This window comes from Corythoichthys intestinalis, chromosome 18 (genome assembly GCF_030265065.1).
Source record: "Corythoichthys intestinalis isolate RoL2023-P3 chromosome 18, ASM3026506v1, whole genome shotgun sequence".
Taxonomy (NCBI): domain Eukaryota; kingdom Metazoa; phylum Chordata; class Actinopteri; order Syngnathiformes; family Syngnathidae; genus Corythoichthys; species Corythoichthys intestinalis.
Genome location: NC_080412.1, coordinates 8,478,462 through 8,505,109, shown reverse-complemented (window position 1 = coordinate 8,505,109; position 26,648 = coordinate 8,478,462). Strand labels below are relative to the sequence as shown.

Genomic DNA, 26,648 nt, shown 5'->3' with positions numbered 1-26,648 from the left:
TTCGTATTTTTTATTCTCATTCAAGCAATACGCCACTTCATCAGTATAACATACATTTTTTTCCATTGATAAAATTAAGCTCCAACTGAAAAGTGAGCTCTGACTTGCCCTGCCAAGATCTGTGTACATACTCTCATTTCAAACTACAAAATGGAGAAATAGCCACGGTTGCTTTGCTTTCGCAGGTAAACCCCTTGGGGTCACTTCCGGTTAGGGTTGGGCATCATTTGAAATTGAATGATTCCGGTTCCGAACAATTCTCTATTCCGATTCTTTTAAGAGGCAGGGAAAAAAAAAAAAAAGAGCATGGTTTATATTAAAGTCTTAACTTCTCAATGATTTTCTAAATTATATGAACTTCTCACAGGGCTAATTTTAACTTGTATATAAATATCAGTCTTTCAACTTGAGCAATTTTTCCCACTCGGCGGTCAGCGCATTGAAACATGGAATCGAAATTTTAAAATTCCAACAATTCCGGAGCATCGAGTGATAGAACCGGTTCCCATTGATGCTAGATGCCCAACCCTACTTCCAGTTGATATCAAGTCACTTCCTGTTGATTTGGGGACATTTTAGCATCACTCCCTGATGATATCAGGTAATTTCCTTTTGATTTAGGGACATTTACAGTCACTTCCTGTTGATATCAGGTCATTTCCTGTTGATAGTTTGACGTATAAATGCATCAATGGAATTCAAGTACATTGCCATCAGTAGAATCGACACATATGGCCGCCAGTGGCATGGACGTACATGGTCGCCAATGTCAAGGACGTACATTGGTGTCAATGGCATGGACGTAAAGTACATGGCTGTCAATGGCATTGAGGTGAATGACTGTCAATGGCATGGACGTGAATGGCTGTTAATGGCATGGACGGGCCATTTTTCTGCCATTAAAAATGAAGGGGAAATGTTGGAAACAAATGGGAAAGTTTTTGGCGAATTTCTGGGGAACCGTAGGTTTTTGGCAAATCCCGAATTCAACTTATGCCACTTACCTTCCTGCAATTTTTGATTTCTGTGAATTGGATAAAAATTGTAGTACTAGACACATTTTGATTTTGGCATAAACGGTCGCACGAGCGTCGCACGAGCATTCTGGTCAGTTCGGTATTTGAACGGTGTCTATTGGCCATATGGTTTGGGCTGTGCGGCGCGTCGAAGAAACCCCATTGAAAGGGGAGGAAAAAAGGAATAACATAAGGTTGCTTTGGCATTACATGCAAAGCTACCATCAATTTTGAATCGTTATTTATTTAAAAATATTTAGTTCTTCTAATGGCACAGAATTAATTAGCTGAGTAAGGTCATGTGAGATGGTTGAACTGAAAAGTAATTAGCCTGGGTGTTTTATCACTATACTGACTCCAGTCCACCAGTTGGTGACCACTACCTTAAAGTGTTCTTCAATTCACCCCAACAAAACACATGTAACATTTTTATTTCAAGCTCAGCACACAAATGTCTATTTCATTGAGCAGTTGAAGTGGTTGTTGCTACAATGACAAAAAAAAGGCACATCAATTATTGGCTGCATGCATTAGTGGCATACACAGCTGCTATATTGTGTAGTAATTCACACATTATGCTTGTGCAGGCATATCTACATTATGCATAGTCATTGTGATAACTAATGGTAAACTTAAAACGGTGGGCACATTGCAGTAACTAATACCAAAGATAAAATGACAATATTAGCCTGTCCAAACTTAACATTGTGTCGGACTGTGTAATCATGCTATATTCACCAGATATAACTACGCCTGTCACGATAACTTTTTAAGATCGATAAACGACAGCATATTAATCATCACAGAGACACTCTAAGGTCCCCCCAAAAATTAGATTTAGCAGTTCAATGAGCCATCTAACTTAAATATTAAATACTATCTGTATCGGTAAAGTCACTTGGACCAAATCGATGCAAAAAATTCTCCGTGTGTGAGTACCGCCTCCAGCAGAGAATAAATTTGCTTAAAGAGGGAGCGAGAGAACAAGGCAGCAGCAATGAATGTTGATGATCATTTATTGCACCCTGAAAAACAAAACCATTTTAGCCATTTTATTTATTAGACAATAAGTCAATATAAAAAATAGCTACGTTGTCAATATATAAAATGGCTAACGATAGTTTTTGTAAAATCGGGCGATAACTCAATGTAGTAATTATCATGACAGGCCTAGACTTAGATTTCCATGATTTGTTATACAGTTAGTATTTCATTATCTTTTTATCAAAAGGTAGCATTTGCAGGCTAACGTGACAACACTATATTTGATATAATGTAAAACTAAAAATGATAAAAAGATACATTTTTGGCAATTAAACGTCTGTAAATTAGACTATGATGTTTTAACTTCTAAAGCATGAGGACTAAAGTGTGCCGGGCAATTTTACTGTAAATGTTTTTCACAAATGATGCATTTGACTCCACCCATTTTACATGTAGTCTAAGGTTTGGACTCGCATCTTCACATTTCATTTGGACTTGTATAGCTCAAATGCAACATGCAGTCAATCACACTGGGTTTATGCTTTCTCCTCACCGATGAGTACATTTGTCAGTGAACGTTTGTGCTTCCCTGGGTTGATACAGCATTTTTTCTGCCTTACAAGTAATATGGCACAGTTAGCAATCCTGCAAGTTTCGTCAACAGGTACTGCTTTAAAAACAAGAAACGGTGAGGGTGATGAGTAAATAGGGAAGTTGTTATAAGGGCAAAAAATATATATAAGGAACATCTAAACAAAACGAGTCCAAGTAAGCCTCTAGGCTCAAGAATACATGGTCAACTGAAGCCACTGAAACACAAAGCACAGAAAAAATACAGTGAAAATGTTTTCAAATTCTGTTAAATCTGGATTTGCGCTGCACTTTTTCTATCGATGTCAAACTTACCTCCTGAACGTTGACTTTGATAGTGCCATTGTTGTCCTTATCCAGCGTTTTAAAGGCCCCTGAACAAGATCAATCACATCTATTTCAGTGTCTGAGAGCCTGGATATCATGAATGCGACACACATAGTTTTTAAACTTACGACACATGGCATCCAGCCTTACGAGACAGCCAATGTAGTTGTCAAAATCCATATTGCCATTCTCATCACTATATCTGCGAATTATCATCTGGAACAGCTGTTCGCTGAGAGGAAACCCTGCAGAACACAATTTCAACAGCACTTATACAATCCTTCAATTGCATTTTTGTCATTGTTTGCCTTTTTGAAAATGCAATAAATAATAAAAAACAGTTTTCGGATAAAAATGACCTGCTCATTTTAAATTAATTTGGTCTAAGCTCATTGCCTAAATCGGAACATATTTGCCAATGCTGTACCCGAAGAATTTCATGGGATAATTACTCTTTTACAGTGCATCCGTACAGACATACACAGCACTTGATTACTTCCACATTTTTCTATGTTACAGCCTGATTCCAAAATGGACTAAACCATAAGTTCCTGTTGGTGTTCAATTTCTTCCAAACATGTGACATCTGACATTCATGCGTAAATGCTCTAAACTTTGTGTACGCAGACCAAAGAGAATAGTTTGGTTGCATGGTCTGTCCTTCAGATTCTTTTGGGAAAATTCAGAGGCCATGTGCCTACTAAAGAGTGGTTTGTATTAGGAGTGTGACAATATAACAAAATAATAATAATTTTTTTATATATATGTATATATATATATATATATTACGGCTGTCAAAATTATCGCGTTAATGGGCGGTGATTAATTTTTCTAATTAATCACGTTAAAATATTTGACCCATTTAACCTACATGCCCCACTCAAACAGATTAAAATGACAGCACAGTGTAATGTCCACTTGTTACTTGTGTTTTGTCGCCCTCTGCTGGCGCTTGGGTCCAACTGATTTTATGGGTTTCAGCACCACGAGTGAGCATTTGTAATTATTGACATCAACAATGGCGAGCTACTAGTTCGTTTTTTGATTGAAAATTTTACAAATTTTATTAAAACGAAAACATTAAGAGGGGTTTTAATATAAAATTTCTATAACTTGTACTAACATTTATCTTTTAAGAACTACAAGTCTTTCTATCCATGGATCGCTTTAACAGAATGTTAATAATGTTAATACCATCTTGTTGATTTATTGTTATAATAAACAAATACAGTACTTATGTACCGTATGTTGAATGTATATATCGGTCTTGTGTCTTATCTTTCCATTCCAACAAAAATTTACAGAAAAATATGGCATATTTTAAAGATGGTTTGAATTGCGATTATTTACGATTAATTAATCTTTAAGCTGTGATTAACTCGATTAAAAATTTTAATCGTTTGACAGCCCTAATATTATATATATGTATAATATACAGTACTAGCCAAAAGTATCGGCACCCCTGCAAATCTGTCAGATCATGCTCAATTTCTCCCAGAAAATGATTGCAATTACAAATGCTTTGGTAGCAATATCTTTATTTATTTTGCTTGCAATGAAAAAACACAAATAGAATGGGGAAAAAAATGAAATCATTATCATTTTACACAAAACTCCAAAAATGGGCTGGACAAAAGTATTGGCACCCTTTGAAGAATCATGTGATGCTTCTCTAATTTGTGTAATTAACAGCACCTGTTACTTATCTGTGGCACATAACAGGTGGTAGCAATAAATAAATCACACTTGCAGCCAGTTAAATTAAAGTTGATTCAACCTCTGTCCTGTGTCGTTGTGTGTACCACATTAAGCATGCAGAAAAGAAAGAAGACACAAGAACTGTTTGAGGACTTGAGAAGCAGGATTGTGGGGCAGCATGGGAAATATCAAGGCTACAAGTCTATCTCCAAAGACCTGAATGTTCCTGTGTCTACCGTGTGCAGTGTCATCAATAAGTGTAGCCCATGGCACTGTGGCTAACCTACTTGGATATGGACGGAAAAGAAAAATTGACTATAGATTTCAACGAAAGATTGTGCGGATGGTGGATAAAGAACCTCGACTAACATTCAAACAAGTTCAAGATGTCCCGCAGTCCGAGGGTACAACAGTGTCAACTTGTACAATCACTCGGCCTATGAATGAAAAGGGACTCGATGGTAGGATACCCAGGAAGACCCCACTTCTGACCCAGAGGCATAAAAAAAATCCAGGGTCGAGTTTGCCAAAACTTACCTGAGAAAGCCAAAACCGTTTTGGAAAAATGTTCTCTGGTCAGATGAGACAAAAGTAGAGCTTTTTGGGAAAATGCATCAACATAGTTTACAGGAAAAAAAACGATGCCTTCAAAGAAAAGAACACGGTCACCACTGTCAAACAGTCCCTGATGTTTTGGGGTTGCTTTGCTACCTCTGGCACTGGACTGCTTGACCGTGTGCATGGCAATATGAAGTCTGATGACCACCAACACATTTTGCAGCATAATTTAGGGCTCAGTGTGAGAAAGCTGGGTCTCCCTCAGAGGTCATGGGTCTTTCAGCAAGAGAATTACCCAAAACACACTTCAAAAAGCACTAGAAAATAGTTCGAGAGAAAGGACTGGAGACTTCTAAAGTGGCCAGCAATGAGTCCAGACCTGAATCCCATAGAATACCTGTGGAGAGATCTGAAAATGGCAGTTTGGAGGAGGCACCCCTCAAATATCAGAGACCTGGAGCAATTGGCCAAAGAATAATGGTCTGAAATTCCAGCAGAGCATTGTTAGATACTCATTGATGAATACCGGAAGCGGTTGTTCACACTTATTTTGTCTAAAGGTTGTGGTACCAAGTATTAGGCTGAGGGTGCCAATACTTTTGTCTGGCCCATTTTTGGAGTTTTGTGTAAAATGATAATGATTGAATTGTTTTTCCCCATTCTCTTTTTTGTTTTTTTTAAATTGCAAGCTAAATAGATGAAGATATTACTACTCAGGGTTTCCCCCACAAAAAAAAAAAATTGGGGCGTACCGCCACACCAAAATAAAAGCCGCTACGCCTTGCAAACGACATGTTTGTTTTTTAAAACACATGAAGGTATCATTTTTAAAACGTTTTCTCAGAGTCTGTTTTGAACACAACCTGTTGTCAATGCAGTCGATTCAGCTTGAGAATAGAGATCTTGACTGCACGCGAGAACCAAAGCAAAATAGGTTTCCAATGGGGGCGGGGTGGCGCAAAAATAGGGGAAGATCGAAAGGTGGGAAGTGAACATTGCAGGTGCTGTTCCACTGTATAATGTCACTGTAATTCCCTTGTAAATGCAAATAGCTACACCAAGTAGCAAAAAAAGTGCAAAGTATTTTGCTTGCACAAAAGCAACTTCCGGTTTTGGTGGGAAAATAAGTATTTTGGACCGAAATCACATTGTTAGTCACATTCCGGCCAAAAGTTTACAGCCACCGAATTTTTGGTACATCTCTATGAATAATTAATTCTTAGGTTGCAAACACAGGGACTGATCCACAATGAAATTTTAAAAGTAGAGTTGTAGATAAAAATAAATATATAAAAACTCACCAGCAGCTCTGAAAGCATTGGGCAGCTCATCTGCCCCAATAACACCAGATCCATCAGCATCATAGGACTTGTACACTCCCTAAACAACAAAATTACAAGTGGAATTTGAGAGTATTTAGGAAGGAAATCTGAAATATTCATATGAAAATATACAAAAGTGGGTAAAAAACAACAACAAAATTTACTATGACTATCAGGCAGCCTTTTTTAAAACTGTTTCAGGATGTCATAGTGGAATTTTCCACAAAAGACCTCACGCCAAAAAACCTTTTTCCCCTGATACAAGCTACTCTAGGGCTTGATTTAGTCAATAATCATGACATTATTATTGAATACAATGTTTTCTTGACTACATTGCAATCCCAAAAATACTTGTCCTTTGTTACGCTTTACCATAGTAGTAGGCTGCTATTATAACAACAAGGTCCTTTGCTCTGAGTCACTGGTGACGATGAACACTGACCACAGGAATGCAACAGCACAAAAAGGAAACACCCATGTAGAACAAATGTGGCAAATCTGCAATACTTGCCTGCCATTTCTTTATGTTATTCCAGAGGTATTTGAACTCATGGAAGCCAAGTTTTCCAGTGCTATCACTCTGAAACAACGTTAAGGTCAACAATTTTCATTAGACTCAAGTAAAAACGTTCTGTCATGTTTGCCTAAGGTGAATTTCAGTCCACCTTAGTCATTGTACACACCCAGTTCACTTGGCAGTTAGCTTTACTTATTAGCTTTTCAAAAACTGCTGTGCAAAGTCTTTCTCGACACTTAAGGTTGAGCTACTTCAGTTGATGCTTATGTGGTGAAAGTTTTGTCGACAAGATGCTGATAACATCATTGATGTTTTTTCAGTCACTCGAACTCGAACGAAAAAAAAAAAACCTGGAAAGGCTTTTAAATAATGTATATTGAGCGAAAATAGCGTAGTGCATTGACATGGAATGTCAAATGACTGTATTTCAGCCAATACAATATCTGGTAATCAATATAAACAATACACAAGGTGGATGGGTTGACTTCCTGATTTTAAGGTGATAGACTAATTTCAGTCACCACACTTATCTGTTGCTACAAGCAGCTCTGCTTCCTCCTCCAGGAAAAAAATACATTAGTGTCTACTTACTGCATTGCCACAAGCACAGACAGATGTGCTTTCTGTTCAGTAATCAGTACAAGCACATTTTTACGGAACCCCAAAAAAAGTAATAAATAAAAACAACATTTTGAAATAAATACAATTTTGATAAATAAACAATTATGTAATATGGCCCCTTGAAGGGAACCATGGACCTACAGTGGTATGAAAAAGTATCTGAACCTTTTGGAATTTCTCACGTTTCTGCATAAACTCACCATCAAATGTAATCTGATCTTTGTCAAAATCACACAAATGAAAATACAGTGTTTGCTTTAACGTAAACACCCCAAACATTTAGAGATTTTCATATTTTAATGAGGATATTATGCAAACAATGACAGAAGGGGTAAAATAAGTAGGTGACCCCTCTGCCTAAGGAGACTTAAAGAGCAATTGAAACCCATTTCTACCAACATTTTAAGTCAGGTGTGTGCCCAATCACTGATAGAGTGGTTTAAAGCTGCCCTGCCCACTATAAAACACACACCTGGTAATGATGACAAGCATTGTCTGTTGTGCATCATGGCTCGGTCAAAAAAGCTGTCTTGAGACCTGCAATCAAGGACTGTTGAATAGTATTAAGCTGGGAAAGGATACAAAACCATCTCTAAAATACTGGATGTTCAACAATCGACAGTCAGAGAAGTTTTCCACAAAAAGAAAGTTTGGCACTGTTGCTTCTCTCCCAAGAAGTGGCCGCCCATCAAAGATGATGCCAAGAGTTCATCGCAGAATACTCAGAGAGGTAAAAAAGAATCTTAGAGTGTCTGCTGAAGAATTATATAAATCACTGCACAGTCCAATATCTCTGTGCACACATCACCTATATGTAAAACTATGGCTAAGAATGGTGTTCATAGGAGGACTCCACGGAGGAAGCCACTGCTGTCTAAAAAAACATTGTTGCTCATTTAATGTTCGCAAAAAGGCAATTGGACACTCCACAGAAGTTTTGGCAAAACATTTTGTGAACTGATGAAACCAAAGTTGAATTGTTTGGGAGTAACACACAACGTCATGTGTGGAGGAAAAATGGAACAGCTCACCAACATCAACACCTCATCCACACCGTGAAGCATGGTGGAGGGGGCATCATGATTTGGGGCTGTTTTGCTACTTGCAATCATTAATGGAGGAATGAATTCAAAAGTTTATCAGGATGTTTTCCAGGAAAACCTGAGAGACAGTTGAAGCTAAAAAGAGGATGGATGCTTCAACAAGAGAACGATCCAAAACACAGAAGTTAATCAACCTCAGAATGGTTTCAGAAGAACAAAATACATGTTCTGGAGTGGCCAAGTCAAAGTGCAGACTTCAACCCCATTGAGATGTTGTGGCATGACCTAAAGACAGCGATTCATCCCAGGAATCTGACTGAACTACAGCAGTTTTGTAGAGAAGAATGGGCCAAAATTAGTCCTGATCCATGTGCCTGACTGATCTGCAGCTACAGGAAGCGTCTGGTTGAAGTTATTGCTGCCAAAGGGGGAGCCACAACATATTAAATGTGATGGTTCACTTATTTTATTCCCCCCTTCTGTCATTGTTTGCACAGTATCCTCATTAAAATATGAAAACCAACAAATGTTTGGGTGGTTTTAGTTAAAGCAGACACTGTTATTTTCATCTATGTGATTTTGACAACGATCAAATCACATTTGATGGTAATTTTGTGCAGAAATGTGAGAAATTCCAAAAGGTTTAAATACTTTTTCATACCACTGGTAATACCTGTTCTCTTTTACTAAAATATGTTATTAGAAACACATAAAATATCGACTTAAAAATCTATTAGATTTAGTTCATGTTTTGACTTACGGAGGGCGGCATGTTTTACGCCCGCAATGCACGCTGGGGGTGATGACGCGGTTGGGTTTTACTGGGAAAATAGCTGCTCTATACCAGTGTTTTTCAACCGGGGTGCCGCTGTGCCGTGAGAGATCATCAGGTGTACAGTGAGAAAATTATCCAATGTCGTTTTTCAAAAATTTATTTATTTATTTATTTATTTATTTTTACGCCGTCGGGCGGCGTTGCAGTAGGAAGGAAGGAAGGAGTAGGTAGAAAGTTCTCGGTCATGTGCAGATGAGCAAGGTATTGCTCATGTCGCGTTCAAGAACTGCTCGGATTTCTAGCCATCAGCGACCTTGCTGTCCACGACAATGTGGACCCCAACACGTCTACTGCACATCATTTGGTTAGACACGTCATGTGCCGATATACTCGAAAGTGTCCTTCGTATTTTATCCGTATGTGATGACCGTCAATCCTCCCTGTGTTTTATACCAACACATTGTTGAGTACAGCAAGGTGGCTAATGGCTAGAAATCAGAGTAGTTCTTGAACGCGACACGAGCAGCTATCCAACAGCGCCATGGTGCCAAGCAAGCTTAAACGTCATCTTCAAACGAAACACCCGTTGCTTCAAAACAATTCAATGGACTATTTTGTTCGCCTTCATTAAAACACAGAGAAACAGGCAACTTTTTTGAGAATAGCTACAAAGGTAAATGAGAAAGCCCTCAAAGCCTTGTTGCTAAATCCAAAAAGTCCCACACTGTGACAGAGACATTAATACTACCTGCCTGCAAAGCCATTGTCTGCGAGATGCTCGGCCCTGATGCGCTTAAAGACATTGCTCAAGTCCCCATGTCTAATAAGTCTGAGCTTTTTCAAGCCTAACTGCTATAAAAAATAAAAACAAAGACTGACAGCTGTTGAAGAATAAGGATATCAACTTTGTGTTCGTCTTAACAGGCTCAAGTTTCACACTGAGTAAGTATACATACTGAGAAATTATTTTATAATTAAATATACAGTGCAGAAAATAATCTTGGAACATTTTTGGTTTGTGGTGTGCCGTGAGATCTTTTTCCATTGTAAAAACGTGCCGTGACTCAAAAAAAGTTGAAAAGCACTGCTCTATACTAGCAAAGCCAGGATGACGACTGGCATGATTTGCCACATTCTGCTGCTGGTCAGATTGTTTTGTAAGAGAGCTGTGGGATGAGTTCCCGACATCGTACCTGTATCACATTCCAGCTCATCAGCAGTGTCTTTAAACCGATCATAGGCGGGTTGCCGAGATGCTTGCTTCCATTTGACAGTTTTGTATTCTCGACCCCTTCGTTGCAAGTTGCATCCTTTCCTTGGATTTTACGTTTGACTGCTTCTCACAGCAGCTTTCCCTCTTTTTTAAAAATTTTATTCATCCCGACCTACTGTCACGGACCCTTTTAAACCCTTTTACACAATCCCTCTGTTATTGATGTCTGCAGGCTTCCGGAACGTAACATTTTTTTGGTTTTCATCTGAGGACTTGTTACTGATAGCAGCTAACAGATCAATAAACAATACACATACAATCGATGTAGGGAAAAAAAATAACATGGCCCTTGTGGTGTTAGCTAATATTACTAAACAGTGTGGTCTTGAACGCTATTTGCATGCAGCGACAGTGCAGAGTCCGCAGTTGTCACTGTCACTAGAACTTGCCACATGAACACTACCGGTGTTCCTAAGCGGCGAGATGTCCCACACATGCACACATCGGTTAAAAGCAGCGAGTACTTACTATTTGTGTTTATATTGACTATTTGATTACCTTTTCATTGCCTCAAAATACCTTTTGCATGTTTCCTCTCATTCTTTTAAACATTGTGTTTTCTTGTGGTAGCTTTAATTAAAGCAAATTGTTGATCTGTTTACCACATTAGTCGTATTTAAACCACCCTTATTTGATATTACTACATTTAAGTATATTCTTTAGGCATTCTTAGCACGTTCTGCCAGTATGCATCTAAACAAAACAAGCTGAAAGCGCACGGTAGTATTTTGGGTGTCCAATTCGCCTCTTGTAGGACATTTTGGCAGAACACCGGTTTTGTTTTACTCTCGTCTCATCCTGTTCATTTTGCTTGCTGCACCTTTTGTGAAATATCGACAGTGATGTCCTGCTCATTAATGTTCCCCTCGGGTTAAAATTGAAAGGGCTGAACAGATGACATGTTTATGTCGCGAGAGTCATACTCTGAAAGCCCGGCAGCGCCGCTCGTTGACGTCAATGCCCACAGTGCATTGCAATGTCAACAACAATGGCGACCTTCTTCAACTAATTTTACAAATTTATAAAAACGAAAACTTCAAGGGGGGTTTTCATATCAAATTATTATAACTCCTTCTATCCGTGGTTCCCTTTAATTGTAAAATAAGGTAATATTATTATCATGAAAAAGATGAAAGTGACGCTACCAAATGCTAACGCAGCTAACCAGACTTCACTATCCAGCGTGTCACTACCCAATTGTGACGAGCTAACGGATCACCATAGATTACTACTGCGCATGTCATTTTCTCTTGATGGATGACAGGAGATATAGATATATGTGATACATGAAGCAATAAATACAAGTTTTTCTTTAATTTTTGGAGGGGTGATAATGATCTCTGAAGGGTTGAATTGTGATGAGGGGAGAGAGAGACGGTTAAAAACTGCACTGTTAAGAGATCTAAGACATCAAGTGTTTTTTTTATAAATCATAAGGATGAAGGCATGGGCGCTGCATATTCTTTGACACTAGATGGCGGTATGCACCTGAAAGTTGCTTGCAATCTGCCATTAATCAAAACATTTTTTTACATGCAGCTATGTCCCTAAGGTCATTTATATGTTAAATTCAGACATATATCAGACATATTATGATTTATCCCACATGCCAGACTATTCGAAGAATAATTAATTTATCTGTCCGAATATCTCGCGTTTAAAAGCATAACTAACGAGGGAAGTGACCTCAGACCTGAGCGCAGTCATGTGAACAGCCGGTTGCAACAGAGTAGCTGTACTGCGCATTGTTCTTCTTGCAATCAATTTTCAGGTGCATACCGCTAACTAATGTAAAAAATGTGCAGCACTCATTCCTCCACCCTTACGATCTTAATATTAACTTAATGTCTTTCAAGAATTTAAAAAGTGCTTTCCTTTCATGCTCAATTGTCTTTTCTCTCCACTCACCCCAAATACACCGTTCAGAGACCATTCACGGCTGCTAAAATTTAAACCAAAAACCATAGACTTTATGATAATGACGGGACACTGCGCCACACCTTCAAGTAGGGCGCACTCCGCTTCAGTCGGTCGCAGTTATTCTCAAACTCATGCAGCGATCCAATGCCGGATTTAGGTTGAAAAAGTACGAAAGCTGTACCGCATACAAACAGGAAGAATTGTCTCAGGAGTGATTTGTTCGAGGATTCAAGGTAATATATTTTTCGTACCATGCATGCATTTTGAAACGTTGTGAAAACATAAATGGGAGAAATTAACCACTGCGTCATAATTCGCAATATTTACGTAAAATAAAACTGCCTGGTTTATTGCTTTTAACCAAGACTGTTTCACGTTCTGATCTATAGAGAAATCAGGGATTTAAGCATTTATTCACAAGAATTTTCAACATAAAAAGCTCTTTGTGGTGACTAGGTGGCAGCACATTCGAAATATTTACTTAAAATAAATGCTAACTGCCCGTTTTTTTTGTTTTTGTTTTTTTTTTGTTTTTTGCATTTAACTAAGAATCAAGACCCATATCTAAAGAATTCAGGGATTCAACCATTTATTCACACGAATTTTCAACGGAAAAAGCTCTGTCTGTGGTTCCACTCGGTCAGCTTTGACGGGGACAGGCCTCCTATTAATCAGCCCTGTCTATGCCAAAAACTTTATATAAACATTACAGACTTCGTTATAACAAAAGGTTTTTCAGATATCTATAGCTTAACTAGCCTTTTCAGTCAGTCTTGATCAGATATATTTAAGAAAGTGTTGTTGTAAAAATGAATGATCGCTTCAGAGTCCTAGATTTGTATATGTGAGTATAGTTTGAGTTTATGTTCTACACATGTACATCAAAACGGTTTCAACAATTGAAGGCATTGTCTCTACTTCTATCTGTGGCATAATCGTTGGACGGTTAAAAAAAAACCAAAAAAATATCTCCCCTTCCCAAAAAAAAAAAAGATTTTTTTTTTGTAATTGATTAGTCGAACACGAACATATCTATATCTGCCGTCATCGCTCAAGAGAAAATGGCGTCAGTTCACGCATGTGCAATTCGACGTAATGACACATCTGACGGTAATGACACAGCCAATCACTTAACCGACTCCGCCTAATTTATTTGATTGACAGCACGCAATTCATTGTGCTGGAAAATGACATTATTGTGCTGAAAAAACGAGACCATGAAATAAAAAGGCCATTGTGGAAAAAGACATTATGAAAAAAATGACAGAAAACGCTTGTTATCTTGTAAAATCTCGTCCTGAAAAACGACATTATGGAATAAAAAGGCTATTGTGGAAAAAGACATGAAATGAAAAAAACCTACTTTGAGAAAAACGCTTTTTTATGTAATATTACCTTATTTTACAATTTAAGGACAATATTACAGAATGTGTGTTATTTATGAAAATGGTATTCATTTAAAATTTTAATTTATTTATTTAATGACGACTTTTTGGGTTCCACGCAGGGTTAGGTGGAGACAACTGATTCGCTGAAGGGAAAAACTAAAGAAAAAGATATTAATGCCTATCAATTCATCAAACTTGATAACTGTGCCTCTGTTACTCTGCCACCTGAATATCATCTGTTAAACCCTATTATAGTTAAAAAAAAAAAAAAAAAAAAAAAAAAAAGGATACGTCCATGACTGCCACCATGCTTCTACAAGACTCAATAGTGAAACCGTCTGTCTTCAGATCACCATCTGAAACACACGCCAAAGTTATTGTTTCTACAATATAATAAAAAAACTACATTATATGAAAGTCTAATTTCAAACAGACAATCCAGTAGAAAGACATGTTAATATACACTCAAAAAGAGTGCACATACTGTACTGTGCGTAAAAATAACTTACGCTTTCCAATGATTTTGTTTAGAATGTTCATGAGTTCAGTTGGGCTAACTTCCATGTCCTGGGGCAAAAAAAAAATCAGAACAGTGACTGGTTAAAAAAAAACAACCAAGCAATGTAATGCTTAATGTAAAAAGGTTAAAAAAAAAATTTTTAAAAAGACAAACCGAATAAAACAAAACTATTTCTGAAATACAGTAAATCTAATTCACATTTTTCTGTTTATTAGTTTTATTGTAAAGTATCGTTCAATGATTTCCTGACCCACGTATTAATAATTGTTGATCACCATATCGTCAGGTCATTATTGTGAGACTTTAATTTATAGTCTGGAAAAAACATTAGTTTTGTGTTAGACTCACATCTCCGGCGAGTTGCTGGAAGACTCTGCGGAACTGTTTCTCTTCATCGCTTTCATGCTGTTCTGCATATGCAAGAGGTCTGCGAGGTGCAGGCTGTAAGAACATTCCAAACATGATCATTAGTCTGAGGTAATAGTGCAGTAAAGCACACAATGAGTTAAGTAGGATATTCCCGTCACTCACAGGTTCAGAGGGAATAAACTGGGCTGGATCGATGTTGCTGCAAAAAATAAAATACAAATACATTTAAAAAAAAAAAAAAAAAAAAAAAAAAGGAACATACTGCATGTTTTGCTTTTGGACGATCTTTGAGCATTCTCTTACCCGATGACATTAATTAGGCCTCCAATGAACTTTCTGGCGAACGACATCTTTAGTCAGCTGCCAACATAAAATGCAACGCAAATGATTCAATTGTTTTTGTCAACGATAACGATAATGAAAGCATTTCGTTGTCGAACATATTTTTCACAATGATGTGACGATGACGAGCTAAAAACGTGTCTTCGATGACTGCAACGTTACGAGACGACTGTCAGTTTTCATCTGAAGAGACCAAAATGCGACACAATGTGTTCACAATGTGTGACATTTGCTTCCGTGCTGCAACGATTAATCAATTACCTCGGGGTTATTCGATTAGGAAAAAAAGCTTCGAATCAAAATTTTGCTACTTCGAGGATTCATTTAGAGTGGCGTTATAATGGTTTGTTTTTAAAGTGTTTGCATTTTGTTGTATTGATTTGGGTGGATGCACTACTGGACATAATTCATCTAACATGGCTAGATCCAGCTTCTCCCTGTAAAGAGCAACATAAGGTAAGTTTTGTTTGAGCTAATGTGATTGTTTATCCATTCATAAATTAGTTTAGAGGTATATTTTCACGTGTTTGAACGGAAAAAAAGTTGAAGTTAAGCTAGCAGCCTACATCCTCGCTGTGTTTGGTTGTATCACTCATGTGACATGCTGCCCCCTCCCCCTACACACTCAACGGTATTCATGACACCCTTCAAGCTAGGCTTTGCTCCAGGCTTTCTTGTTTTGAAACACATGGTAAGATTTGCTTTCTTATCGTGGCAAGAGGGAATATGCAATGTTGCTTTAGCCTTTAAAGTTCAGTGCTGAATGTTCATCACACACTTAATGTAACTGGTAGCGGTACCATAGCATTCGTCTAGCGTCAAACTGGTCCTCAAGGGCCGCTGTGGGTCCTGGTTTTTGTTCCTACCAATCGGGCACAGACGGGTTAACCAATGAGGTTTCTGCTAAAACAAGCAGCACCTGACTACCATCAACTGATTACACTTTTAAGGGCGCTTTCACACTAGCACTGTTTGGTCTGTTTTAAACGGACCAGAGTTCTTGTTCACAGATATTCTGCTTCATTGCGTAAATGTGAACGTGCATCTGAACTCTAGTTCAGACCAAACAAACAAACATTGGTCCGCTCAAAAATCGTGGGTCCACTTTAAGTGCACCCTGCTTTGCTTGCGAATGCAACCGGAGCAGGGTGCATTTTTTTCTACTTTATGCGTAGCTTCACAGCCTGGAGCTGTGATGCTCCAGGCTGTGACGCTACACGCAGGGCATCCTTGGAAGGGGAACTACAGCGCGCTACTTAAAAATCAACCATGGCTAAATGTTTTTGTGCTGTGCTAAGCAATTGCATTTGTTACACAGAATCCAGTTGTAATGTGGCGGTTGTGTTTTGCATGCTGTTCCTGGACATACCGTGTGAGAACGGCCGTTTCGTGACTCTTGCTCTCCTGAAAGTGGTGACAATTTGACAGTCCAAAAAGTCACGAAGGTGAGCGCGGTCGCACCTTTGTGACTTGGGGTACCACGCGGTCCCCTTTCGTGGTTTAATTTTTCCCAATGCATTTTTTATATACTCCAATTCGCACGGTGTAGAGTCAAGAGGGAGCAACCCTGCAGCTGGTCGAGCGGCAACTTTTTTTAATGCTACATTACTTTCTGTGTCACACCGTGGTGTTGTGATGCTGGACGCTCCCTAACCTCCCAGGAAGAAGGTGTTTCCTCTTCTATTTGTCCAATCAATGAGTACACTTTTTGTCCAAATGATGTTACTTGGGAAGTTTGGTTGGCGCAGTACTGTGAATGCTGAACCTTTTCAACAAGTCATTTGCAAGTGTTGTTGCAAGGTAGCTCTCCAAACGGACCCTGGTCCTCTTGGTCTAATGTGAAAGCGCCCGAAGACACCAATTTGGTGCAAAAGTGTCGTCCTGTTGTGTTGGAAAGAAATCCAGCACCCACTGTAGCCCGATGTGGAATAGTTTGGGGACCCCCATCTTAAAAGTTTACAGTTCATAGCGTCCACGTTGGTATAATTAATTGAAAATAATGTACTGTTCTCTTGCTGAGTGTGTATTATCATTGGAAGAAGTGCTGCATTCGGTGGTTTGGACATAACTAATCCTTTACATTTCATTTTTAATAATGGTAGTAGTTTAGACAGACTGCCCCTGATTTCTCGGTAGTATGAGCCTGATTTTGATTATTATAGTTTGCATGCATTTTTCAAAATGGATGTTTTGTAAATAATGTTACTTATGAATAATATTGTCAATTTGAAATTGTCGGAGAACTTTTTTTAAAGACTAAAATCTTTGATTTTTACCGATGAAAACATTGAGTATTCGTCTACTAAAACTAGATGAAGACTAGCCCATTTTGAACTGACCAACATATGACTAAGACTAATAAGTATTTATATCCAAAAGACTAAAATTAACAGGGCTGCCAAAAACAACACTGATTCAAAAATACACAGACCAAAAAAAAAGGCTAGTCAGGTCTGTATTCAATGGTATTCTTGTCATTACACTTTCATAAAACCACATGGTAACATTGAAAGGTGGGTAGTAACCAGGGGCGGACTGGTAATCTGTGGGTTCTGGAGGATCACAGAACGGCCGGTGCCCTGGCCGGCCGGCGGCCGCCATTCATTATTATACATCACTGTTTTTATCCCGTCTATCCTCTGATTATCTACAGTTCACATCCAATCCGACAGGTGGCAGCAATGCGCCTGGCTGTTGACTGCCAATCTGATAGACTAGGAACGAAGAAAGCACAGAGTAGCCTTCATTGGTTCCTTCCTTGTGGAAGCAAAATAGCGACGAGCGTTAATGCACAATATGGATGGTGGTGGCAAAAAACAGAAAAGAGCAGGATGGCGCGGAGAAGGTTAGGGAGAAAAAAATTAAACTGGAGCGTGAAGCATTAAAATGTCATAAGCCGACAAATATTTTCGCAAGCAGCAGTCTGGCTGCAACGGCCACGTCGGATAACAACAGCCCAGCTCCCGGCAATGGTGAGAGGGAGCGGCAGCCGCTCTGACGTGCAGCCGGTGCAGGGAGAGAGAAAAGAAGACGGAAGTAAGCTGGAGGAAGTTCCCCAGACAAGCGCAGGGCAAGTAAATTGGGATGAAGAGGGTTACTTGCTCGTATACTGGCAATTGTTATCCACCAGGTAGCTACATTTTAAATGAAATAAATGACAATTAAAGGGTTAGTGCCAGCTAATCGATGTACCCGTTTGCAATCGTGTCAAGTTACAGTATGCTAGTCCTACTATCCCACTCTTAAGAAAAAATATTTTAGCCGTAAAACAATGTATGCAGCATAGCAATATTAATTCAGAAGAAATATAACAAAATATTAATAAAATGAATAGTTTTACTTTAAAGTTTAGGTAGTTAAACTGATATGATATACAATATATTTTTAATCATTTATATATCGTTTTGTTGTCTGGTTAATACTTTCCAATGAAGGTTATGTATACAGGATTTGTCTTGAAATGTTTATTGTATTTTCATTGAAATTGATTATTTGTATGGCAGGGGTCTCCAAACCGGTCCTCAATGGCCGCTGTGGGGCCTGGTTTTTGTTTCAACCGATCGAGTACCAACAGTTTAACCAATGAAGTTTCTGCTAAAACAAGCAGCACCTGACTGCAATCAACTGATTACACTTGTAAGACACCAGATCGGTGCAGAGGTGTTGTCTTGTTTTGTTAGAATGAAATCGAATGAAATCATGTGCCCGCCGCAGCCCTATGTGGAATAGTTTGGAGACCACTGAATTATGGCATAAACAATGAAGTCATTTTATAGACAGAGATATATAGAGATATATTATAATCAATTGGATACCTAAAACTTGCTTTGAAAAATAAATTCTTTAATTTGTTTATTCAGGTTGATCATAGAGCTAGTACAGAAAATGAATCCAACTCCAGTTCAGACTTGCAGTACTTTGAGCGCCCCAAGTCAGACAGTCACAGTCTAGACACATTTTCTTAATTTTTCTCTGAAAGTGCACGAAATTGATGCATTTTACAATAAAATGTTAAAAAAAAAAAAAAAAAAATTCTCCCCGGGGGGACATGCTCCCGGACCCCCCTAGGGGTTCTGTGTTTCCTTTCATAAAGCGATTCTTGTGGGCTGGGCTGAGTCAAAGTCCAGGGCTGCTTTTTAGTCCCAGTCCGCCCCTGGTAGTAACGCTTGACATTTACTTGAGTAACTTTTTAAGAAAAATGTACTTCTTAGTTTTACCCCACAATACTTTTTACTTTTACTTGAGTATATTTGTGAATAACAAACATTACTCTTACTCTGCTACTTTGAGCTACACTAGTCATTAAAAATTTTCCTCTTTACTCTACATATTTACGTTATTTTGGCCAGAGACGCTGGCATTAGCGCTACCTGTTTCACCAATGAGATGTCGCAACAATAAACACATGACTCTGTTATACCATTCAGAGGTAACAATGTTTTTTTTTCTCCACTAGAGGGCCCTCATGCTCTTTAGACCGGTAATGAGTCATCATGTTCTGGTCTAAATTTGATCATTTTTGCGTCATCTGTTTGGCATGATATGGTCATGCAATAGGCTCAGCAATACTAACAGTTGATATGGGTTAGGTTGTGCTGAGAAATAAAATACACAATTATTAAAAAAATTTTTAATCAAACATTGTAAGCAGTTACTCACACTGTTACTCATTGAGTACAGCATTCTTTTCAACGAATACATTTTAATTTCTACTTGACTAAATTTTTGGATGACTACAAATAGTTTTACTTGACTAACAGTATTTAGAAGTAATACTACTATTATTTGAGTAAAATGTTTGGCTACTCTACCCACCACTGCTAACATTAAACAAAATAGTCATTTCAGTCAAATCTAATATTTGGACTTGGACAAAATATAATCTAATTATGTTTAGGATGTATAATGCCACTCTATTTAGAGACAGAATAAGTGTCAGCGTAAAAGGGTAGAAATGCTCTTCATAGTTTTAACGTCATGTGCTTAAAAAAAAAAAACTTTCACATTGATGTCTCCAATCTCTAAAGAATTAGTCACCGTTTTATATAATAAAAATAATCTATGCAATAACGCGCAATATGCGTCTTCTCCTTTTGGATTCGGGCTGAGAGTGACGCCCACCAAACTACATTTCCTGGGTTTCCTGGGTGGTGGAAACACTGCCGCACCCCGACTGCAAAATCAAGTTTGTTTTACGAGATATTTGTGATCTCCAAATATCCTCCAATTGCAACATCCTCCTTATAATGTCGGAACAAATACTTCATACTACACTGTTGCCTATATAGCTCAGTATCATTTGTTACATGACTCTTCAACACTCATTTTGGAACGTGTTTGCAACATTTAATTTAATGAGCAAAAAAGAGGCGGCAAAACGCCGTCATATTCATGATTGGAACATTTTTAAACAATTTTTCCGAATTGCTTCTTATAAAAGATGCCTCAATCCTTTAAAAACTGACATTTGCTAGGGCTAACTAACGAACACGGAGCGAGTTAGTTAGCTAGCTAGCTTACTACTGAGCTCTCAACCTTGCTTGTCGAACTGGACGGTCATTTTTAATGTAGCTTTTAGAAATTGCTTGTCTACTATGAAGCATGCGCAGCGACTCACCGCAGTTGGCAAAAACGTCACTCAGGTAGTTAGCTATACGGTCTTGCGAGTTTTGAAGCAATTAGCAGCCTGTCACTGTCACTGGAGTGGATTCGTGAACGAAAACACACCCTCGAGCAGAGAGGAGGAAGCGGGCGGAACACGGGTTGGGCCACTGGAGTGAACAAGATACTGCTACTCTTTGCGTCACATTACTGCCATCTACTGGAGTAAGACACATAATGTCTTGAATATATGGCAGAAAACACTCAGGTGACTTGAAGTTCCGCTCTGAGACCCCCAATTTGGCCAACTTTCAAAATTGTTCGATATGCATGTGTGATACATTATTGGAAAGCTTAAAATCTCAATTTTCAGGGGGAAGAAAACTTTTGAACAGGAGGGCATTTTAAAAAAAATGTTTTTTTTAAACAGCAAAACCCAATCTGGAGGTGAGAGGACGAGAGCAGAATTACTTACCTTGTTTCGATCCAAAAACTCCATGTAGCATATATTACTGAGAGACAAGACACAGCTGTGAATGGCCACAGCTGGATTTTTGGAGGATTTTATGGGTGAAACATGGTAATATGACAAGGGTCGCGATGCAGAAATTGCAGACATAAAGGAGGGGTCGAGATTTTCTTTTTCATATATTTACTAGGGCTGTCAAACGATTACTATTTTTAATCGAGTTAATTACAGCTTAAAAATTAAATTAATCGTAATAATCGCAATTCAAACCATCTATAAAATATGCCATATTTTTCTGTAAATTATTGTTGGAATGGAAAGATAAGACACAAGACTGATATATGGCGGAAAACACAGACAAGACTGAAAAAGCAGTTTCTGCTCTTGCACTCCTTTTTAAAAGAAACTGCTGTATTTTAGGCCAAAACAACTGTTGTGTTTGATAGAACAATATGTCTTTATGCTGCCATAGCAGATTCATGGCGCATTAAGCCCTTGAACTATTTTTAATTTGTCTGTTTTACCCTGAAACCCCCCGTTTACAGATGTCGCGCAACCGCTTTTGTTTCAACCCAGTGGCGCCTCCAGAAATTTTTCATAGTGGTGGCCAGATGGGGCCACTTAAAATCTTGGGGTGGCCAACACTAAAAGCCATAATTTCAGGTTTTCATTATATTATTTCAGTAAAAAGGTCAGGGGAAAACTATCAGACTTAAGGACACGGCTACTGATATACTTTGGTGTATTGTGTAATATTTGATGTTAGTAATGATTTAATGTGCATAGTCCATAACTTTCCAGTCAACATTTTGAGTTCCACAACAATTCTGTTTTATTGTGTTATGTATATATTAGACATAAGGTGTACATTTAACTAGGGGTGTCAAACGATTAAAATTTTAATCGAGTTAATCACAGTTTAGAAATTAATTAATCGTAATTAATCGCAATTCAAACCATCTCTAAAATATGCCATATATTTCTGTAAATTATTGTTGGAACGGAAAAGATAAGACGGATATATACATTCATACATAAGTACTGTATTTGTTTGATGGCAAATGCTATATCTTCTCTGCATTGGGTACACTACAGGGTGTGAAGAAAAAGACCAACTCCTGTCATTCTACTCCACGTCGCTTCCAACAATATTTATAGTTGCAGTGGGAGAGATGACAAAGCTTTTGCCAATTAAAAGCACGGCCCCAATGAATGCTTGTATCTACGCCACTCACTTGACACTGCCTCTTATCTCTGTATATAAGTAAAACGGTGCCATTGTAGGCTGTTTGCGGCAATGCTGAGTGAATCGTACCGCGAATGCGTTAATTGCGATAAATATTTTCAAGTGATTAATCAAAAAAATTAATTACTGCCCGTTAACGCGATAAATTTGACAGCCCTACATTTAACAAAACAAAATAAATGCATTCATTAGGGATGAAATGCATAACTGATGCTACAACAATCTAACGATACTGGCAAGCGGGGTGGCCAGTGGGGTGGCCAACCAATTTATAGGGGTGGCCGTGGCCACCCCTGGCCACCCCCTGGTGGCGCCACTGTTTCAACCCAGCCATAAAACGAAGGTAATTAAATATATTTGTTATTCAAAATGTCTGTCGTTTTTAGCTTAGAATCATTAATTGATGTCTCATATTTTATTAAAAAAATTTTTTTTTAAAAAAGACTTAAAAAAAGTATTCACTCACATATTTTAAACTTTTAAACAAATTATGTCACAATGGGAAAAAATGGCGTCCGTAATAAAGTCACGGATATCTACCTCATAACTAACGTTTAATTTTATTTTTTTGTTACCGTCACATTCTCTCCGATGTGTTAGATGATAAATCATTGATCCAAACAAAGAAAAATTGAAAACAAAAATGTTTAAAAGGGTAAATATATGAAAAAGAACATCTCGACCACTCTTTGATGTCTGCGATTTCTGCATCGCGACCCTTGTTATATTACGATGTTTCACCCATAAAATCCCCCAAAAATCCAGCTGTGGCCATTCACAGATGTGTCTTGACACTCAGTGATGGAGTGCTACATGGAGTTTTTGGAGCAAAACAAGGTAAGTACGCGATAATATCTCGTTAAAGTCATGGCGTCTTTAATTCTGCTCTCGTGTGCTCTCACCTCCAGATAGGGTTTTGCTGTTTTAAAATTTTTTTTTTTTTCAGAAATGCCCTCCTGTTCAAAATTTTTCTTCCCCCAGAAAATTGTGATTTTAAGCTTTCCAATGATGTATCACACGTGCATATCGGACAATTTTGAAGTTGGCCAAATTGGGGGTCTCAGAGCGGAACTTCAAGTCACCTGAGTGTTTTCCGCCATATACATTCAACATGCGGTACATAAGTACTGTATTTGTTTATTATAACAATAAATCAACAAGATGGCATTAACATTATTAACATTCTGTTAAAGCAATCCATGGATAGTAAGACTTGTACTTCTTAAAAGATAAATGTTAGAACAAGTTATAGAAATTTTATATTAAAACCCCTCTTAATGTTTTCGTTTTAATAAAATTTGTAAAAATTTCAATCAAAAAATAAACTAGTAGCTCGCCATTGTTGATGTCAATAATTACACAATGCTCATGGGTGCTGAAACCCATAAAATCAGTCGCACCCAAGTGCCAGCAGAGGGCGACGGGGCATTTGCGTTAAATGCGTCAAATATTTTAACGTGATTAATTTAAAAAATTAATTACTGCCCGTTAACGCAATAATTTTGACAGCCCTAACATATATGTATATTATAAATATATACTGTATATATTAGAGCTGTCAAACGATTAAAATTTTGAATCGAGTTAATTACAGCTTAAAAATTAATTAATCGTAATTAATCACAATTCAAACCATCTATAAAATCTGCCATATTTTTCTGTAAATTATTGTTGGAATGGAAAGATAAGACACATGACTGATATATACATTCAACAAATTTTATATTAAAACCCTTCTTAATGTTTTCGTTTTGATAAAATTTGTAAAATTTTAATCAAAAAATAAACTAGTAGCTCGCCATTATTGATGTCAATAATTACATTACATTATGGTACTTAAACCCATAAAATCAGTCGCACCAACGCGCCAGCAGAGGGAGAAAAAAAACAAGTAACAAGTGGACATGACACATTTCTGTCATTTTAATCTGTTTGCGCGGGGCATGTGCGTTAATTGAGTCAAATATTTTAACGTGATTAATCAAAAAAATTATCGCCCGTTAACGCGATAATTTTGACAGCCCTAATATTTACCCTTTTTAACCTTTTTTTCAATTTTTCTTTGTTTGGATCGATTGTTTATCATCTAACATATCGGAGAAAATGCGACAGTAACAAGAAAAAAATACAATTAAGCAATAGTTATGAGGTAGACATCCGTGACTTTTTTTTAGAGACGCCATTTTTTTCATTGTGACATAATTTGTTAAAAAGTTTAAAATATGTGAGTGAATAATTTTTTAAAGTCAGTTTTTTAAAGGAAATATTTGACATCAATTAATGATTCTAAGCTAAAAACGACAGACATTTTGAATAATAAATATAGCTAATTACCTTCGTTTTATGGCTGGGTTGAAACAGAAGTGGTTGTGCGACGTCTGTAAACGGGGGTTTTCAGGGTGAAATGGACAAATTCAAAATAGTTCGGGGCTTAATGCGTCATGAATCTGCTATGGCAGCATAAAGACATTGTTTTATCAAACACAACAGTTGTTTTGGCTTAAAATACAGCAGTTTTTGTTTTGTTTTGTTTTTTTAAAGAGGAGTGCAAGCTAGAAACTGCTTTTTCAGTCTTGTCTGTGTTTTCCGCCATATGAATCTATTTAGGGAAAGTGAGCAGCTATTCAAAATAACCGGTGGGAACCTCTGGGTACTTCACTATACGATGCAAGGCTCATGATAACGATTATCTCACGATATGGCGATACAACAATTATCGATAAATGGTTCAGGAGATCATTCTACAATGTGCACTATGTTGATTTTGGTCAATTCCTGTTGATTTTGGCTTACTGAACAGCAGAGGTGGGTAGTAAGAGTAACGTGTTACATTTACTCTGCTAAGAAAAAGGTACTTCTCAGAGTAGTTTTACTAGGCCATACTTTTTTAATAGATTTGTGATGAAGCACTACTCTTACTCCGCTACTTTGGGCTACACTAGTTATTGCAGTTACCCTCATAATTCTACATATTAGATTTTAATTTTCTATTTTTTTTGTCCAGAGATGCCAACAGTAGGGCTACCAGTAGGGCTACCAGGGTAGACGTTGCAACAATGATCACATTGCCGCTCTACGATCACGCCGGCCTGTTCAATCACGTAGAGTCTTTAAAGCACCGTATAAAAATTGAATACTTGACATATAGCGCTGCCGTCACCGTGGCTCGAACGTGCAGATTTTAACGTCCCCCGCAGGTTTTACCTGGCACCGATTGACCATGGAAAACCGGAGATATGATCCTATTAGTTTCATTAGAGGAAATATATTTTCTCCACGAGATGGCACTGATGCTGTTTGGACGAATGATGCTTCATTTCTGTATTTTTTTTTTTTCGCTTGCTGGAATTCAATGATTCCCCCCCTTTGGCTTAACGTGGTTGTGGTAACTATATTTTTCTTTGTTGTAAAGCACGTTGAAGACCTCTCAGATTTTTGTAAAGGGCTATATGAATAAATTTGATTAGATTCTCCATCAAAGTATAAAAATAATAGTTAACAATAACATTGTTCAAAAAAAAAAAAAAAAAAAAAAACGCCAACATCGTAAGCAGTTGCTCACAATGTTACTCATTATCTGTGTATTATTTTCACCAAATGCTTTTTTTACCTGGACTTGAGTACATTTTTTGGATGACTACTTTTACTTTTACTTGAGTAATATTGTTTTGAAGTAATGCTAATCTTACTTGAGTAAAATTTTTGGCTACTTTATCCACCGCTGCTGAACAAGAAGGGAACAGAGCCAATGCCATGCAAAGAGTTTTTTTTTTTTTTTTTTTTTTGGGGGGGGTCATTTGACGTCATTTTCCGCTGAACTTCTTTTTCTACTTGGGGCAATTTCGGAGCATTTACAGGTTGATTTTGGGTTACTGAAAAGAAAGTGACTCCAGAATATCTGCAAATGAATAGGAAGTGACTCAAAATCAACAGGAAGTAACTTGTAAACAGATTTAGCAGACAGGCAAGCCAGGCAGTTGCTTGGGGGCATGGCCAATAAAGGGGTGCCTGTGGGCTATCAAAATGTACAGAATTGGCCATTTGAAAATGACATTGCAGTAGCAAACC

The 26,648-nt window shown here is 37.7% G+C and overlaps 1 protein-coding gene across 1 annotated transcript; it reads right to left on the bottom strand.

Moving 5' to 3' along the window:
- Positions 1-1,431: 1,431 nt before the first annotated feature.
- capns1a (calpain, small subunit 1 a) lies at positions 1,432-21,069 on the bottom strand. The gene is made up of 11 exons (XM_057820368.1): positions 20,882-21,069; positions 15,226-15,282; positions 15,085-15,121; positions 14,902-14,994; positions 14,543-14,600; positions 14,325-14,389; positions 7,008-7,076; positions 6,476-6,554; positions 3,047-3,163; positions 2,907-2,965; positions 1,432-2,809 (listed from the first exon to the last, which is right to left on the bottom strand). The coding sequence occupies exons 2-11, from the start codon at positions 15,270-15,272 to the stop codon at positions 2,783-2,785; spliced, it is 651 nt and encodes a 216-aa protein (XP_057676351.1). The 5' UTR covers positions 15,273-15,282; positions 20,882-21,069; the 3' UTR covers positions 1,432-2,782.
- Positions 21,070-26,648: the final 5,579 nt, after the last annotated feature.